The 17,361-nt window shown below is 39.3% G+C and overlaps 1 protein-coding gene across 1 annotated transcript in view; it reads right to left on the bottom strand.

Annotated features, from left to right (window-relative positions):
- ARMC8 (armadillo repeat containing 8) overlaps nucleotides 1-17,361 on the bottom strand; it is a gene marked incomplete in the record, with an annotated part of 400,143 nt that overhangs the window by 30,704 nt on the left and 352,078 nt on the right. The window contains 1 exon segment of the mRNA XM_053698755.1: nucleotides 12,518-12,613. Coding sequence (XP_053554730.1) covers nucleotides 12,518-12,613 — 96 coding nt within the window.

Genomic DNA, 17,361 nt, shown 5'->3' with positions numbered 1-17,361 from the left:
GGTTAATAGCTATAATGTAGGCGGCGATATCGGGTCGGCAGATTAGGGGTTAATACTTGTAGTTAGATTGCGGCGACGTTGGGGGGGCAGATTAGGTGTTAATAACTATAATGTAGGGGTCGGCGGTGTTAGGGACAGCAGATTAGGGGTTAATAGTTATAATGTAGGCGGCGATATCGGGTCGGCAGATTAGGGGTTAATACTTGTAGTTAGATTGCAGCGACATTGGGGGGGCAGATTAGGGGTTAATAACTATAATGTAGGGGTCGGCGGTGTTAGGGACAGCAGATTAGGGGTTAATAGCTATAATGTAGGCGGCGATATCGGGTCGGCAGATTAGGGGTTAATACTTGTAGTTAGATTGCGGCGACGTTGGGTGGGCAGATTAGGGGTTAATAACTATAATGTAGGGGTCGGCGGTGTTAGGGACAGCAGATTAGGGGTTAATAGTTATAATGTAGGTTGCGGCGATATCCGATCGGCAAATTAGGGGTTAAATAATGTTATTATAGGGTTTGCGATGTGGGGGGGCCTCGGTTTAGTGGTTCATAGGTAGTTTATGATAGGACGGTACTTCACAGTACAGATGTACTAAAAACATACCGAATTTCGGAACCGAATAGAACCGAATTCAGCCGAAACGAATTTATTCAAATTTTGCCGAATCCGATTCGATCCGAACTGAAATTCGAAAAGTCCGAATCGATCCGAACCGAAAACGAAACAAATTTTTTAGCCGTGCACATGTCTAATGTCTATGTATGCAAGCCAGTCGAAGAGCAAGACTGAGAATCCCCAAACCCAGTAAGAGTGGGATCCTCCAGCAACAAAGATAGCAAGAGAACGAAGAAAAATTGATAATAGGAGTAAATTAGAAAGTTGCTTAAAATTGCATGCTCTATCTGAATCACAAAATAAAAAAATTGGGTTCAGTGTCCCTTTAAGTAACATTTATAAATAACAGGAAATGTTATACTAACACTGCCCCCACCTGGCTGCTTCATAATGAGACCCAGTATTTTTTAAAAGCTTTAAAATTTTAGATAGATGATCATTAAATCACTATTAAATTATGCAATTAATTTCTGTTTTAGATATCTTAAGTAACATTTATAAATAACTGAAAATGTTATATTATTGTAAAGTATTACAATGTCACCACCTAGCTACTTCATAATGCAAAACAATACTTGAAAACAAAGATTATATTAATATTAAATTATTTCTTTAGTGTTCATTGAAATGGCAAATGAAAGTAAGTTAACAGTAAGCCATCCATTTTTAAAAACTTCAAACTTTTCAACAGAAATTCCCTCCTACCTCTACTGACTACCCTCTTCCTCCAGTTTTCCCAAATAGTGAGTTGAAAAAATAAGGTGGAAAAGAACCACCCCCAGGGAACAAGACAACCAAACCAGGGTGGCTTTTCTTGTGCGGTCCCCCAGAAAAAGAGGAAAGATATTCAACAATAAGCACAAAAATTCTCCCTCTCTTTTACATTCATTGTGACAGCACACAAATCAGGAGAATTCTAGATAATAGTCAATACCAAAGCAATGAGAATCAACATTTAGGAGGGCATATTATGTTACAGAACAGGACCATAACTGCTCAAAAAAAATGATGAAGGAAATTATACAGAGCTTGATTCAAATACCAAGTTCTCTGAGGCCAAATACAGTTAGGTCCATACGTATTTGGACAGTGACAACATTTTCTTAATTTTGTCCCTGTACAACAACCCAATTGATTTAAAATGAAGCAACCAAAACGTGACTGAAGTGCAGACTTACCATTCCTCGGGTGTTTCAGGGAGGCAAACATGACACTTAAAATATTATGTACATGGAATGTACAAGACCACAAAGGGGTAAAAACCATCTCAATACCCTTATGTGCCAGCTTTGCCAGTTAACTTCTTCCATTTGCTGTAAAGTAAGCAGTTGTCTACAGTACCTTCTAAGGAGAATGGTAAATAATAATATGTCCATCTCCAAGCACATATAAAACTAACAACTTATTTCTATGTCCCTGCTTATATTCATTCCGACTTCCTATTATATTTTGTTTTCAGTGGTGTTTGATTGTAGACATGTTTGGAATACACATTCATTATACACTTGTTTTACATAACAGGCTCTTGTGAGACTGCTTTCATTCAGACTTCCAGACTTTTGCAACAAATTTGCAGCAAAGCAGGTGCTGAATACACATTTGATATCCATTAGAATTTTACACACAACTTTCAGACTACAAAGTGTGATAACTTGGAGAACTTAATCAGAGTTGACTTAATATGGGTGGAAAATATGTGAAATTGATCTGACACAAATACACATAGCAGGAAGATAACACTTTGCCCTGAAAAGATCTTTGGTTGCTTTTGCAGAAGATTTTGGCTTATTGTCCATCTGTACTGTGAAGTAACGTCCTATCAGTTTTGCAACATTAAGCTGAATCTGAGTTGATAGTATAGTACTTGACCCCTGTAAATATTATTTTGTATACCACCTATGTTTATAGCGCTGCGGAATCTGTTGGGGCTCTAGAAATACCTGATAATAATTAACTGATAATAATAATAAAAGTCCTATACACTTCACAATTCCTCCTGCTGCTTCTGTCAGCACTCATATCACCAATTCAATCGGCAGCTATATATACCAATGCAATAACAATGCCTCCAACCTATTTTACAGATGATGTATGCTTAGATAATTAGTTGCTCCTTCCTTTCTCCACACTATTCTCTTCCTATCATTCTGTACAGGTTGATCTTAGTTTCATCTGTCCAAAGAATATGGTATGTTTTCTGTCAAAGTGTATTCTTAAGGCATACCCATGGTTAACATCTTGTGGTAAAACCCACTATTTTAAAATGTATTAAGTCTTCTTGATTGTAGACTTTTACAATAATATGGCTACTTCCTGGAGTGTTTTCTTGACTTGGCTAGATATTGTGAAGTGTTTCTTCTCCAAGTAAATAATTTTTGCAATCATCCACCACAGCTCTCTTCAATGGTTGTCTAGGATTTTAGATGTTGTGTTGACCTCACCAGTGCACACCTTCTTTGTAAGAATGTACCAAATTGTTGAACTGGCCACTCCTAATGTTTCTGCTACCTCTCTTATAGTATCTTCAGTCTAACGATGGCTTGCTTTACTTTCATTGACCGCTCTTTGGACCTCATATTGAGAATTCAAAGCAATAGCTTTCAAATGCAAATTCCACATTTGGAATCAACTACAAACTTTTTAACTGCTTAAAAATTAATGAAATAACAAGGGAACAGCCTACAACTGGCTATGAAACCACTTCTCAGTCAACTGCTGTTCAATTACTTTCAGTCTGCTGAAAAGGAGGGGACAATGTATAAAAAGTGCTGTAATTACTAAACCATTTACCCAACCTGAATGGAAATAGGTTCAAATTAAAGCTTGACAGTCATTATATAACTTCAATTCCAATATTTTTTTTCTAAACAGCCAAGATAACCAACTTTAGCAATTTTTTTTAAATATATCAACCTAAATGTATGTGCAGTGAGAATCACGTGTTGACCGACCTTGTATAGGACCCTATGTATAAAGAAAATTAGTGGGATAACACAAGTTTGGGAAAAGTTCCAAGGGGAGGCCAATATGTTCACAAAATTAGCTGGAAGATCTATGGTTCTGGATACGTATATCCCAAATTTGATATTCTGTCTGGAGGCCATGAGTTTCACTGAATGAGTACCCCAAATTTTAGTGAGAGAAAAAAAAACAGAAAACCAAAACAGACAGAGAAATGAAGAAACTACTGCTCAAGATCAAATGTTCAATGACTTGACTTGCTTCCCAACACACTAACCTCAAAACTTGGATTACTGAAAATAATGGAATATGCAGGACCATGGCTAGTATCTGCTTGACATCTAATGAAACTGAGCAAATAAAGAGTACTTCTAGAAGAAACTGTTTATGGGCATTCTCTAAAAGACATACTTTTCTAGCTGAAAAACTTCCTCATTGGTAATTTATTATTTGAAAACAAAAAAAATAGAATTTATGCTTACCTGATAAATTACTTTCTCCAACGGTGTGTCCGGTCCACGGCGTCATCCTTACTTGTGGGATATTCTCTTCCCCAACAGGAAATGGCAAAGAGCCCAGCAAAGTTGGTCACATGATCCCTCCTAGGCTCCGCCTACCCCAGTCATTCGACCGACGTAAAGGAGGAATTTACATAGGAGAAATCATATGATACCGTGGTGACTGTAGTTAGAGAAAATAATTCATCAGACCTGATTAAAAAAAACCAGGGCGGGCCGTGGACCGGACACACCGTTGGAGAAAGTAATTTATCAGGTAAGCATAAATTCTGTTTTCTCCAACATAGGTGTGTCCGGTCCACGGCGTCATCCTTACTTGTGGGAACCAATACCAAAGCTTTAGGACACGGATGAAGGGAGGGAGCAAATCAGGTCACCTAGATGGAAGGCACCACGGCTTGCAAAACCTTTCTCCCAAAAATAGCCTCAGAAGAAGCAAAAGTATCAAATTTGTAAAATTTGGTAAAAGTGTGCAGTGAAGACCAAGTCGCTGCCTTACACATCTGATCAACAGAAGCCTCGTTCTTGAAGGCCCATGTGGAAGCCACAGCCCTAGTGGAGTGAGCTGTGATTCTTTCAGGAGGCTGCCGTCCGGCAGTCTCATAAGCCAATCGGATAATGCTTTTAAGCCAAAAAGAAAGAGAGGTAGAAGTTGCCTTTTGACCTCTCCTTTTACCAGAATAAACAACAAACAAAGAAGATGTTTGTCTGAAATCTTTAGTGGCCTCTAAATAGAATTTTAGAGCACGGACCACGTCCAAATTGTGTAACAAACGTTCCTTCTTTGAAACTGGATTCGGACACAAAGAAGGTACAACTATCTCCTGGTTAATATTCTTGTTGGAAACAACTTTCGGAAGAAAACCAGGCTTAGTACGCAAAACCACCTTATCTGCATGGAACACCAGATAGGGAGGAGAACACTGCAGAGCAGATAACTCAGAAACTCTTCTAGCAGAAGAAATTGCAACCAAAAACAAAACTTTCCAAGATAATAACTTAATATCTACGGAATGTAAGGGTTCAAACGGAACCCCTTGAAGAACTGAAAGAACTAGATTAAGACTCCAGGGAGGAGTCAAAGGTCTGTAAACAGGCTTGATTCTAACCAGAGCCTGAACAAACGCTTGAACGTCTGGCACAGCTGCCAGCCTTTTGTGAAGTAAAACAGATAACGCAGAGATCTGTCCCTTCAGAGAACTTGCAGATAATCCTTTCTCCAAACCTTCTTGTAGAAAGGATAGAATCTTAGGAATTTTTATCTTGTTCCAGGGGAATCCTTTAGATTCACACCAACAGATATATTTTTTCCATATCTTATGGTAAATTTTTCTAGTTACAGGCTTTCTAGCCTGAATCAGAGTATCTATTACAGAATCTGAAAACCCACGCTTTGATAAAATCAAGCGTTCAATCTCCAAGCAGTCAGTTGGAGGGAAACCAGATTCGGATGTTCGAATGGACCTTGAACAAGAAGGTCCTGTCTCAAAGGTAGCTTCCATGGTGGAGCCGATGACATATTCACCAGGTCTGCATACCAAGTCCTGCGTGGCCACGCAGGAGCTATCAAGATCACCGAAGCCCTCTCCTGATTGATCCTGGCTACCAGCCTGGGAATGAGAGGAAACGGTGGGAATACATAAGCTAGGTTGAAGGTCCAAGGTGCTACTAGTGCATCTACTAGAGTCGCCTTGGGATCCCTGGATCTGGACCCGTAACAAGAAACCTTGAAGTTCTGACGAGAGGCCATCAGATCCATGTCTGGAATGCCCCATAATTGCGTTATTTGGGCAAAGATTTCCGGATGGAGTTCCCACTCCCCCGGATGGAAAGTCTGACGACTCAGAAAATCCGCTTCCCAATTTTCCACTCCTGGGATGTGGATTGCAGACAAGTGGCAGGAGTGATTCTCCGCCCATTGAATTATTTTGGTTACTTCCTCCATCGCCAGGGAACTCCTTGTTCCCCCTTGATGGTTGATATATGCAACAGTCGTCATGTTGTCTGATTGAAACCTTATGAATTTGGCCTTTGCTAGTTGAGGCCAAGCTTTGAGAGCATTGAATATCGCTCGCAGTTCCAGAATGTTTATCGGGAGAAGAGATTCTTCCCGGGACCATAGCCCCTGAGCTTTCAGGGGTTCCCAGACCGCGCCCCAGCCCACCAGACTGGCGTCGGTCGTGACAATGACCCACTCTGGTCTGCGGAAGCTCATTCCCTGTGACAGGTTGTCCAGGTTCAGCCACCAACGGAGTGAATCTCTGGTTCTTTGATCTACTTGGATCGTCGGAGACAAGTCTGTATAATCCCCATTCCACTGTCTGAGCATGCACAGTTGTAATGGTCTTAGATGAATTCGTGCAAAAGGAACTATGTCCATTGCCGCAACCATCAAACCTATTACTTCCATGCACTGCGCTATGGAAGGAAGAAGAACAGAATGAAGTACTTGACAAGAGCTTAGAAGTTTTGATTTTCTGGCCTCTTTAGAAAAATCTTCATTTCTAAGGAGTCTATTATTGTTCCCAAGAAGGGAACTCTTGTTGACGGGGACAGAGAACTTTTTTTCTATGTTCACTTTCCACCCGTGAGATCTGAGAAAGGCTAGGATAATGTCCGTATGAGCCTTTGCTTTTGACAGAGACGACGCTTGAATCAGTATGTCGTCCAAGTAAGGTACTACTGCAATGCCCCTTGGTCTTAGCACCGCTAGAAGGGACCCTAGTACCTTTGTGAAAATCCTTGGAGCAGTGGCTAATCCGAATGGAAGTGCCACAAACTGGTAATGCTTGTCCAGAAAGGCGAACCTTAGGAACCGATGATGTTCCTTGTGGATAGGAATATGTAGATACGCATCCTTTAAATCCACCGTGGTCATGAATTGACCTTCCTGGATGGTAGGAAGAATTGTTCGAATGGTTTCCATCTTGAACGATGGAACCCTGAGAAATTTGTTTAGAATCTTGAGATCTAAAATTGGTCTGAATGTTCCTTCTTTTTTGGGAACTATGAACAGATTGGAGTAAAACCCCATCCCTTGTTCTCCTAATGGAACAGGATGAATCACTCCCATTCTTAACAGGTCTTCTACACAATGTAAGAATGCCTGTCTTTTTATTTGGTTTGAAGACAATTGAGACCTGTGGAACCTCCCCCTTGGGGGTAGTTCCTTGAATTCCAGGAGATAACCTTGAGAAACTATTTCTAGCGCCCAAGGATCCTGAACATCTCTTGCCCAAGCCTGAGCAAAGAGAGAGAGTCTGCCCCCCACCAGATCCGGTCCCGGATCGGGGGCCAACACTTCATGCTGTTTTAGTAGCAGTGGCAGGTTTCTTGGCCTGCTTACCCTTGTTCCAGCCTTGCATCGGTCTCCAGGCTGGTTTGGTTTGAGAACTATTACCCTCTTGCTTAGAGGGTGTAGAATTTGAGGCTGGTCCGTTTCTGCGAAAGGGACGAAAATTTGGCTTATTTTTAGCCTTAAAAGACCTATCCTGAGGAAGGGCGTGGCCCTTTCCCCCAGTGATGTCTGAAATAATCTCTTTCAAGTCAGGGCCAAATAGCGTTTTACCTTTGAAAGGGATGTTAAGCAACTTGTTCTTGGAGGACACATCCGCTGACCAAGACTTTAGCCAAAGCGCTCTGCGCGCCACAATTGCAAAACCTGATTTTTTCGCCGCTAATCTAGCTAATTGCAAAGTGGCGTCTAAGATAAAAGAGTTAGCCAATTTAAGTGCTTGAACTCTGTCCATAACCTCCTCATATGAAGAGTCTTTATTGAGCGACTTTTCTAGTTCTTCGAACCAGAAACACGCTGCTGTAGTGACAGGAACAATGCATGAAATTGGTTGTAGAAGGTAACCTTGCTGAACAAACATCTTTTTAAGCAAACCCTCTAATTTTTTATCCATAGGATCTTTGAAAGCACAACTATCTTCTATAGGGATAGTAGTGCGTTTGTTTAGAGTAGAAACCGCCCCCTCGACCTTGGGGACTGTCTGCCATAAGTCCTTTCTGGGGTCGACCATAGGAAATAACTTTTTAAATATAGGGGGAGGAACAAAAGGTATGCCGGGCCTTTCCCATTCCTTATTTACAATGTCCGCCACCCGCTTGGGTATAGGAAAAGCATCGGGGGGCACCGGGACCTCTAGGAACTTGTCCATCTTACATAATTTCTCTGGAATGACCAAATTGTCACAATCATCCAGAGTAGATAACACCTCCTTAAGCAGAGCGCGGAGATGTTCCAATTTAAATTTAAAAATAATAACATCAGGTTCAGCTTGTTGAGAAATTTTTCCTGAATCTGAAATTTCTCCCTCAGACAAAACCTCCCTGCTGGCCCCTTCAGATTGGCGTGAGGGTACGTCAGAACCATTATCATCAGCGTCCTCATGCTCTTCAGTATCTAAAACAGAGCAATCACGCTTTCTCTGATAAGTAGGCATTTTGGACAAAATGTTTTTAATAGAATTATCCATTACAGCCGTTAATTGTTGCATAGTAAGAAGGATTGGCGCACTAGATGTACTAGGGGCCTCTTGTGTGGGCAAGACTGGTGTAGACACAGAAGGGGATGATGCAGTACCATGCTTACTCCCCTCGCTTGAGGAATCATTTTGGGCAACATCATTATCAGTGGCATCATTGTCCCTACTTTGTCTGGACACTAAGTCACATTCATCACATATATTTAAATGGGGAGGAACCTTGGCTTCCAAACATACAGAACATCGTCTATCTGATGGTTCAGACATGTTAACAGGCATAAACTTGATAACAAAGCACAAAAAACGTTTTAAAATAAAATCGTTACTGTCACTTTAAATTTTAAACTGAACACACTTTATTACTGAATATGTGAAAAAGTATGAAGGAATTGTTCAAAATTCACCAAAATTTCACCACAGTGTCTTAAAGCATTAAAAGTATTGCACACCAAATTTGAAAGCTTTAACTCTTAAAATAACGGAACCGGAGCCGTTTTTACATTTAACCCCTATACAGTCCCTGGTATCTGCTTTGCTGAGACCCAACCAAGCCCAGAGGGGAATACGATACCAAATGACGCCTTCAATAAGCTTTTTCAGTGGTTCTTAGCTCCTCACACATGCATCTGCATGCCTTGCTTTCCAAAAACAACTGCGCATTAGTGGCGCGAAAATGAGGCTCTGCCTATGACTAGAAAAGGCCCCCAGTGAAAAAGGTGTCCAATACAGTGCCTGCCGTTTTTTTAATACATCCCCAAGATTAAAAGAACTATTTATAGTTAACATCCATTAAATATACTTATAAAGTAATCGTTTTAGCCCAGAAAAATGTCTACCAGTCTTTAAAGCCCTTGTGAAGCCCTTTATTCTTATACTAAACTAAGAAAATGGCTTACCGGTTCCCATAGGGAAAATGACAGCTTCCAGCATTACCAAGTCTTGTTAGAAATGTGTCATACCTCAAGCAGCAAAAGTCTGCTCACTGTTTCCCCCAACTGAAGTTAATTCATCTCAACAGTCCTGTGTGGAAACAGCCATCGATTTTAGTAACGGTTGCTAAAATCATTTTCCTCTTACAAACAGAAATCTTCATCTCTTTTCTGTTTCAGAGTAAATAGTACATACCAGCACTATTTTAAAATAACAAACTCTTGATTGAAGAATAAAACTACATTTAAACACCAAAAAAACTCTTAGCCATCTCCGTGGAGATGTTGCCTGTGCAACGGCAAAGAGAATGACTGGGGTAGGCGGAGCCTAGGAGGGATCATGTGACCAGCTTTGCTGGGCTCTTTGCCATTTCCTGTTGGGGAAGAGAATATCCCACAAGTAAGGATGACGCCGTGGACCGGACACACCTATGTTGGAGAAACATAATTTATGTAAGAACTTACCTGATAAATTAATTTATTTCATAGTGGCAAGAGTCCATGAGCTAGTGACGTATGGGATATACATTCCTACCAGGAGGGGGCAAAGTTTTCCAAACCTCAAAATGCCTATAAATACACCTCCCAGCTATCGCATACCTTAGTTTAACGATTAGCCAAGAAGTGAGGTGTAAAAAAAGGAGTAAAAAGCATACAAAAAAGAGGAACTGGAAAAAATAATGTGCTTTATACAAAAAAAAAATCATAACCACACAAAAATAGGGTGGGTCTCATGGACTCTTGCCACTATGAAAGAAATTAATTTATCAGGTAAGTTCTTACATAAATTATGTTTTCTTTCATATAGTCCACAAGCTTGTTACTGTTGGGATATAATACCCAAGGATGTGAAAGTCCATGGGTAACAATAAAGGGAGGGATAAAATAAAAACAGCTATTTCCGCTGAGAAATTAAATCTAAAAAATATTTAAGTTTCTTTAAAATTCAAAAAAACAAATCATAGGCACTAGAATCAAACTGAGATAGCTGCCTGAAGAACCTTTCTACCAAAAGCTGCTTCAGAAGAAGCAAAAACATCAAAATCAGGTATGAGTGAGGTGGGAGGTGTATTTATAGGCATTTGAGGTTTGGAAAACTTTGCCTCCTCCTGGTAGGAATGTGTATCCCATCATTAACAAGCTCGTGGACTCTCGCCACCTTTATGAAAAACTTAAATTAAGTTCTCCTTAAAAATGTTTTATGGGAAAACGTAAAAGCCTGGGTTCTCAGTAAAACACAACATTTTGTGGAAAAAATTTAATAATTTCTTTAAACCTCTGAATATTTAAGGATCTGTGGTTTATCAATGTTCCACATATCAGCATAACCATGCCTCTAAACAAAATTCTACCATGGTGCTGTCCAACCAAATATATGATGGACTAAAGGTAAGGTTATCCCAGAATCATCTTTAATCTTAGAATATAAAACTTAACATTTATCTATAACACTGTGATCAAGCAAAAATAACTGAAAAATCTGTAGGAAAGAGGTCTACTCATCACTCAAAGCTGTCAACCAAATTTAAAAGTAAAAGCTACAATGCAACCTTCTTTCATTTATTTATTTTGTTTATGTTTACTCTATGTGGTCAATAACTCCTTAAATGCTATCCATGTAATGAGTCACTTAGGATAATGTATACACCTATTTTATGTACAATCATTTATTCATTCAAAAAAGCAAAGCTGTAATATTTAAAGTGGATTTGCTAGTGGTACTGAGTGGAACACAAGAAAAAATAACATCCTACAGGAGTTCTTGCAATCCAGAGCAAGAGTGAAAGATACAATACAATCATCATCATCCCAGGTCCCAACAGTAAGGAAATGACACATTGCTCATGTATACAGTCTGATAGAGAACCTCATTAACAGACGCAGCAGGAAGCATATCAAGAATCCTGCAGTTCACATTAATGCAGAAGTAAGAAAAACAAAAAAGAGCTCCAAGGAAAACAGCCTTCTCCAAACAGAAACCATGAAAAACTGAACAACTGTGGGGCTTAAAGGGACATAATACTCATATGCTAAATCACTTGAAACTGATGCGGTATAACTGTAAAAAGCTGACAGGAAAATATCACCTGAGCATCTCTATGTAAAAAAGGAAGATATTTTACCTCACAATTTCCTCAGCTCAGCAAAGTAAGTTCTGTGTAAAAAGTTATACGCAGCTGCAGGTAAAAAAAAAAAAATGAAGAAATGAACAGCAGCCAATCAGCATCAACAGTGCTGAGGTCATGAACTCTTTTACTGTGATCTCATGATTTCACATTATAAACTTCCCTACACTGAATAGGGAAATAAGAAGAGTGTGCACGAAAACTCACTCCTTCCGCTGTCCCGGGACAGACATACTGATTTGCTGCTTAGAAGGTAAAATGTATTTCTTTTTTATATAGAGATGTTCAGGTGATATTTTATAGTCAGCTTTTTACAGCTATACTGCATCACTTTCAAGTGTTTAAACATTTGGGTATTATGGCCCTTTAATATCATGTGCTGCTTTATGTACTGTAATTATAAGCATGAGAGAAATATTTGTTTCTAATATGTTTTAACACAAAATAACTAAATTGTAATTGCTATATTCCAGAAAACTTTGTACCAAATACAATATTTAAAATATTAAAAATAAACAAGGGAATTAATTTTGGAGCAAACAAATGTACCACTTTTTGGCAACATTCATCAAAAATACAAGGACAACAACAGCATCAAGCTGAAACAAATATGGACAATATTATTTACCAATCATTGTAGCCAAATGTAAAGATTTGAATAATATAAGGAAAGAAGAAGCTATTGCCATAAGGGAGATCTCCAGCAACAACAACTTTGTATAATTGTTCATATAACAAGAAATCAAAGTTTGACCCTCAAAAAATGCAATGTGGAATCTATGGGTTGAAAACACCTATATGCTGCATTGTATTCAATTTCATAAAACAAAGACACCACAAAACAGATATACGCTGAAAGTGCAAATCGGATCACTTACCTGCTCTTTAACTTCAATGTTATGCTCCCCTTCAAGGATAAAAGTCACAGCCTGCATTATCTGCTTCCCATGGGTGCTCATTATCTGGTCTATGTGCTAAAGAGAGGTGACAGATGGAAAGATATAAAGTAACTATCTCCAACCAAAGCTTTATAGTCAATGCTGACTTTGTATGGGCAAAAGAGTGCACAGTAAGATAGTCTGCAGCAAAAGCATGAATAAAATAGGAGCTATATGAGCACTATTAGAGTCCATATTAACAGAAGTTAACACAAATTGTAGGTGTATTTTTCCATGTAAATGTTAGTTTTCTATTTGCTATGAGAGTTTGATATAGTTTATTTAAAACAATTTTAAAACTCAAAATGTTCCCAAATACAATATATTAATTGGCCACAGCAATGTAAATAATAAACAATATTTAAGAGGCCTGGACTTTGGCGAAATAGCAAACCAAAGCAAATCTTGCCATCAAGATGACAGCTTTAAAAACTTTTTTTAAAGCAGTCCTTAATTGTAGAAAGAAAAGAAAGATGGTGTTGAACCACAATAAAGTGAATTAATTGCAAAACTCTTTTTGAATGTTAACCATTTATATTGCCACAAAATTATTATTTTTCATAGTGGCGAGAGTTCACGATCCAATAAGGTAAACATAAACTATATTTTCTTTCATACAGGTGGTGAGATCCATTACTCCTGGGAAACCAATTACCCAAGCTGTGGCGTCCACTAGTAATGTGGGTGGGACATGAATAATGGCATGACGTATAAATAATTCTATTTAATATATATATTTTTTATCAATACCCTTTTCTTTTTTCAAATATATAATTTAATGCTCAATAAGAAAAAAACATAATTTATGCTTACCAGATAAACTCCTTTCCTTTCTGGTAGGGAGAGTCCACAACTTCATTCCTTACTGTTTGAAAATACACCTGGCCACCAGGAGGAGGCAAAGACACCCCAGCCAAAGCCTTAAAATATCCCTCTCACTTGCCCTATCCCCCAGTCATTCTGCCGAGGGAACAAGGAAAAGTAGGAGAAACATCAGGGTATAAAGGTGCCAGAAGAAATAATATAAAAAGGGAGCTGCCCAACAAAAATAACTTTTGGGCCGGGTAATGGACTCTCCCTGCCAGGAAAGAAAGGAATTAATCTGGTAAGCATAAATTATGTTTTCCTTCCATAAGGCAGGGAGAATCCACAACTTCATTCCTGTTAGGAAAACTATACCCAAGCTCCAGAGGACACTGAAGGAATAACGAAAGGGAACAAAAAGGAGGCGGACCCTATTCTGAGGGCTCCACAGCCTGCAAAACTTTTCTCCCGAAAGCTGCTTCAGCCGAAGCAAACACATAAAACTTGTAAAATTTCGAAAAAGTGTGTAAGGAGGACCAGGTAGCCGTCTTACAAATCTGATACATAGAAGCTTTGTTCTTAAAACCCAGGAGGAAGCCACTGCTCAAGTGGAATGAGCTGTTATCCTCTCAGGAGGCTGTCGCCCCACTGTCTCATAAGCTAAGCGGATGACACTCCTCAACCAGAAAGATAGGGAAGTCATAGTAGCCTTCTGCCCCTTACGCTTCCCCATATAGATGACAAAGAGGAAGATTGTCTGAATTCCTTAGTAGCCTGAAGATAGAACTTCAAAGCACGAACCACAGCTAGATTGTGAAGCAAGCAATCCTTCGCTAAAAGGAGGATTAGGACACAAGGAAGGAACAACAATTTCTTGATTAATGTTACGATCCGACACCACCTTAGGGAGGAACCCTAATTTAGTACGTAAAACCGCCTTATCAGCATGGAAAACAAGATAAGGGGGATCACATTGCAAAGCAGAAATCTTAGAAACTCTGCGTGCAGAGGCAATAGCCAAGAAAAAAAGAAAATTCCAAGATAACAATTGAATGTCAACAGTATGCATAGGCTCAAACGGAGCCTGCTGCAAAACACTAAGAACAAGATTGAGGCTCCAAGGCGGAGCCCCAGATCTAAACACAGGTCTGATCCTAGTCAGAACCTTAACAAAAGACTGCACATCCGGAAGCTCAGCCAATCTCTTGTGAAGTAACACTGACAGGGCCGATATTCACAGGTTTGCAAGCCAATATCAATATATATGTCTTGATCACAGAATCAGAAAAACCTCTCTGTTTAAGAAAATCTCCATGCCATCAAGTTGAGAGACTTGAGATCTTGATGAAAAAACAAACCTTGAGACAGAAAATTGTGACACAAAGGAAGAGGCTATGGCAGATAACTGGTCATCTGCACCCGATCCGTGAACCAAGTTTTGCAGGGCAAGGCTGGAGCAATAAGAATTACTGATGACTTCTCTTGCCGGAGCCTGGCAATTACCCTTGGCAGAAGAACCAGGGGAGGAGAGATATAAGCCAGCTCCCAGAGCACCCACAAACTCCACCTGAGGATCCCTGGACCTTGCAAAATATCTAGGAAGTTTGCTGTTTAACCAAGAAGACATCACATTTATTTGTGGGAGACTCCCTAGATCCACAATCTGATTTAAAACACATGGATAAAGAAACCACTCCGCTGGAAAGCAGAGATTGACAGCTGAGAAAATAGGCTTCCCAATTGCTCTCCCCTCAAATATGAACTGCATAGATTAAACTGCAATTGTTCTCTGTCCAAGACAAGATTTTAGACACATTCCTCTTAGTCAGGGAACTGAAAGTCCCCCCCCTGATGATTTACATATGCAACTGCTGTGACATGGTCTATCTGCATTTTCAATCAGAGGCCAACTCTGAAGAGCCCTGGAAATTGCAGAGAGTTCTAAAAGATGTATTGGTAACCTTGCGTCACGAGGGAACTAAACTCCCTGTTCCTTCTGAGACACTCAGACTGCACCCCAACTTAAAAGACTTGCATCTGTTGTGATCACAAATAGGATGAACAAGGAAAGCCCCTTGAATGATGGACTGATGATTCATCCACCAAGACAGACTGCCCTTGGTTTGAAATCCAACCAAATCTTTTGAGAAAGCAGGGTATGACCCCTGCACCATTGACAAAGAATACAAAGCTGGAGAGGCCTCATGTGAAACTGAGAAAATAGCCCATTACCTCCATGCAAAGAGCTACCAAGGGAAAATTACAGAATAAAGATTTGAACAAGACTAAATCAGCTTCATTCTCCTTCGATCTGTTAGAGAAAGTCTAATGTAGACTGAATCTATTATAACACCTAAAAAGATTACTCTGGTCTAGGGAACAAGATAGCTCTTTGGAAAATTGATTCTTAAAGGGACACTGAACCCAATTTTTTTTCTTTCGTGATTCAGATAGAGCATGCAATTTTAAGCAACTTTCTAATTTAGTCCTATTATTACATTTTCTTCATTCTCTTGGTATCTTTATTTGAAAAGCAAGAATGTAAGTTTAGATGCCGGCCCATTTTTGGTGAACAACCTGGGTTGTTCTTGCTGATTGGTGGAAATTCACCCACCAATAAACAAGTGCTGTCCAGGGTCTGAACCAAAAATTATCTGGGGTCTTAGCTTACATGCCTTCTTTTTCAAATAAAGATAGCAAGAGAATGAAAATTGATAATAGGAGTAAATTAGAAAGTTGCTTAAAATTGCACGCTCTATCTGAATCAATAAAGAAAAAAATTGGGTTCAGTGTCCCTTTAATAAAGAAGCAACAAAAGTCTGTTGGTGTGAGATATTGCTGAATGTAAAAATGGAGCTGGAATCAAAATATTGTGCAGGTAGGGAACTACTGAAACACCTTGAGCTCTTACTACAGACAAAAGAGTTCACTGAACCATTGAAAATATACTGGGAGCAGTAGCCAAACCAAATGGAAGAGCAACAATAGTTTGTCTAGAAAGGCAAATCTTGGAAACTGGTGATGACCCCTGTGAATAGGAACTTGCAGTTCTGCATCCTTTAAATCTATTGTTGACAAACAAGAAGCAGAAAAACATAATTTGTACTTACCTGATAAATTAATTTATTTAATGGTGGCGAGAGTCCACGATCCATTTCTCGTAGGAATTACCCTTCTCACCCACTTGGAGAAGGCAAAGAGTCTCAAACCACAAGAGCTCTATAAAACCCCTCTCACATACCTTAATCTAACGTATAGCCAAGCTAGTGAGGTAAGAAAAAGGAATAAGAGCCATAAAAGGAGCAGGGAAAAAAGATGTGCTGAACAAAGAAACTAAAAACTAACCCCAGAAAAACACAATGGTGGGGTCTCGTGGACTCTCAAACTAATACCCAAGTTGTGGAGTCCATGAGTAATAAAAAGGGAGGGATTTAAAAAACATATTTTGTCGCTAAGAACTTAAATCCATAATCTAAATAAAATCAAACAGCAAAACAATCTAACAGACAACTGCCTGAAGAAACTTTCTATCCAAGGCTGCTTCAGAAGAAGCAAAAACCTCAAAATGTAGAATTTAGAAAAAATAAACAAAGAAGTCCAAAAAGCAGCTGCCTAGCAATTTAGATCAGCTGAAGCCTTATTCTTGAAAGACCAAGACGTGTAACTGACCTTGAGTAATAAGCAGAAATCTGTGGCAGTAGAGGCAGACCTACCTCCAAAAAGAAACAGCAGAAATCTTCTGATCCTTCCGAGGATCAGAAAGAAGAACAAACTAAAAGTTTGTCTAAAATCCTAGTAGCAGCAATGAAATATTCAAGTGTCCAAACACCATCCAAGTAATGCAAAGATCTCTCAGAAGCATACCTAGAAGTAGCAACAATCTTTCAGCTAAAGTTGTCCGAAGAAGCCACCTTATGAAATAAATCAAAATGTAGACCGAAAAAACAACCTTATCCTGATGAAACATCAGATAAGGAAGA

Source organism: Bombina bombina, chromosome 1, assembly GCF_027579735.1.
Source record: "Bombina bombina isolate aBomBom1 chromosome 1, aBomBom1.pri, whole genome shotgun sequence".
Taxonomy (NCBI): Eukaryota; Metazoa; Chordata; class Amphibia; order Anura; family Bombinatoridae; genus Bombina; species Bombina bombina.
The sequence above is the reverse complement of the archived record's forward strand: the minus strand, read 5'-3'. Positions and strand labels throughout refer to the sequence as shown.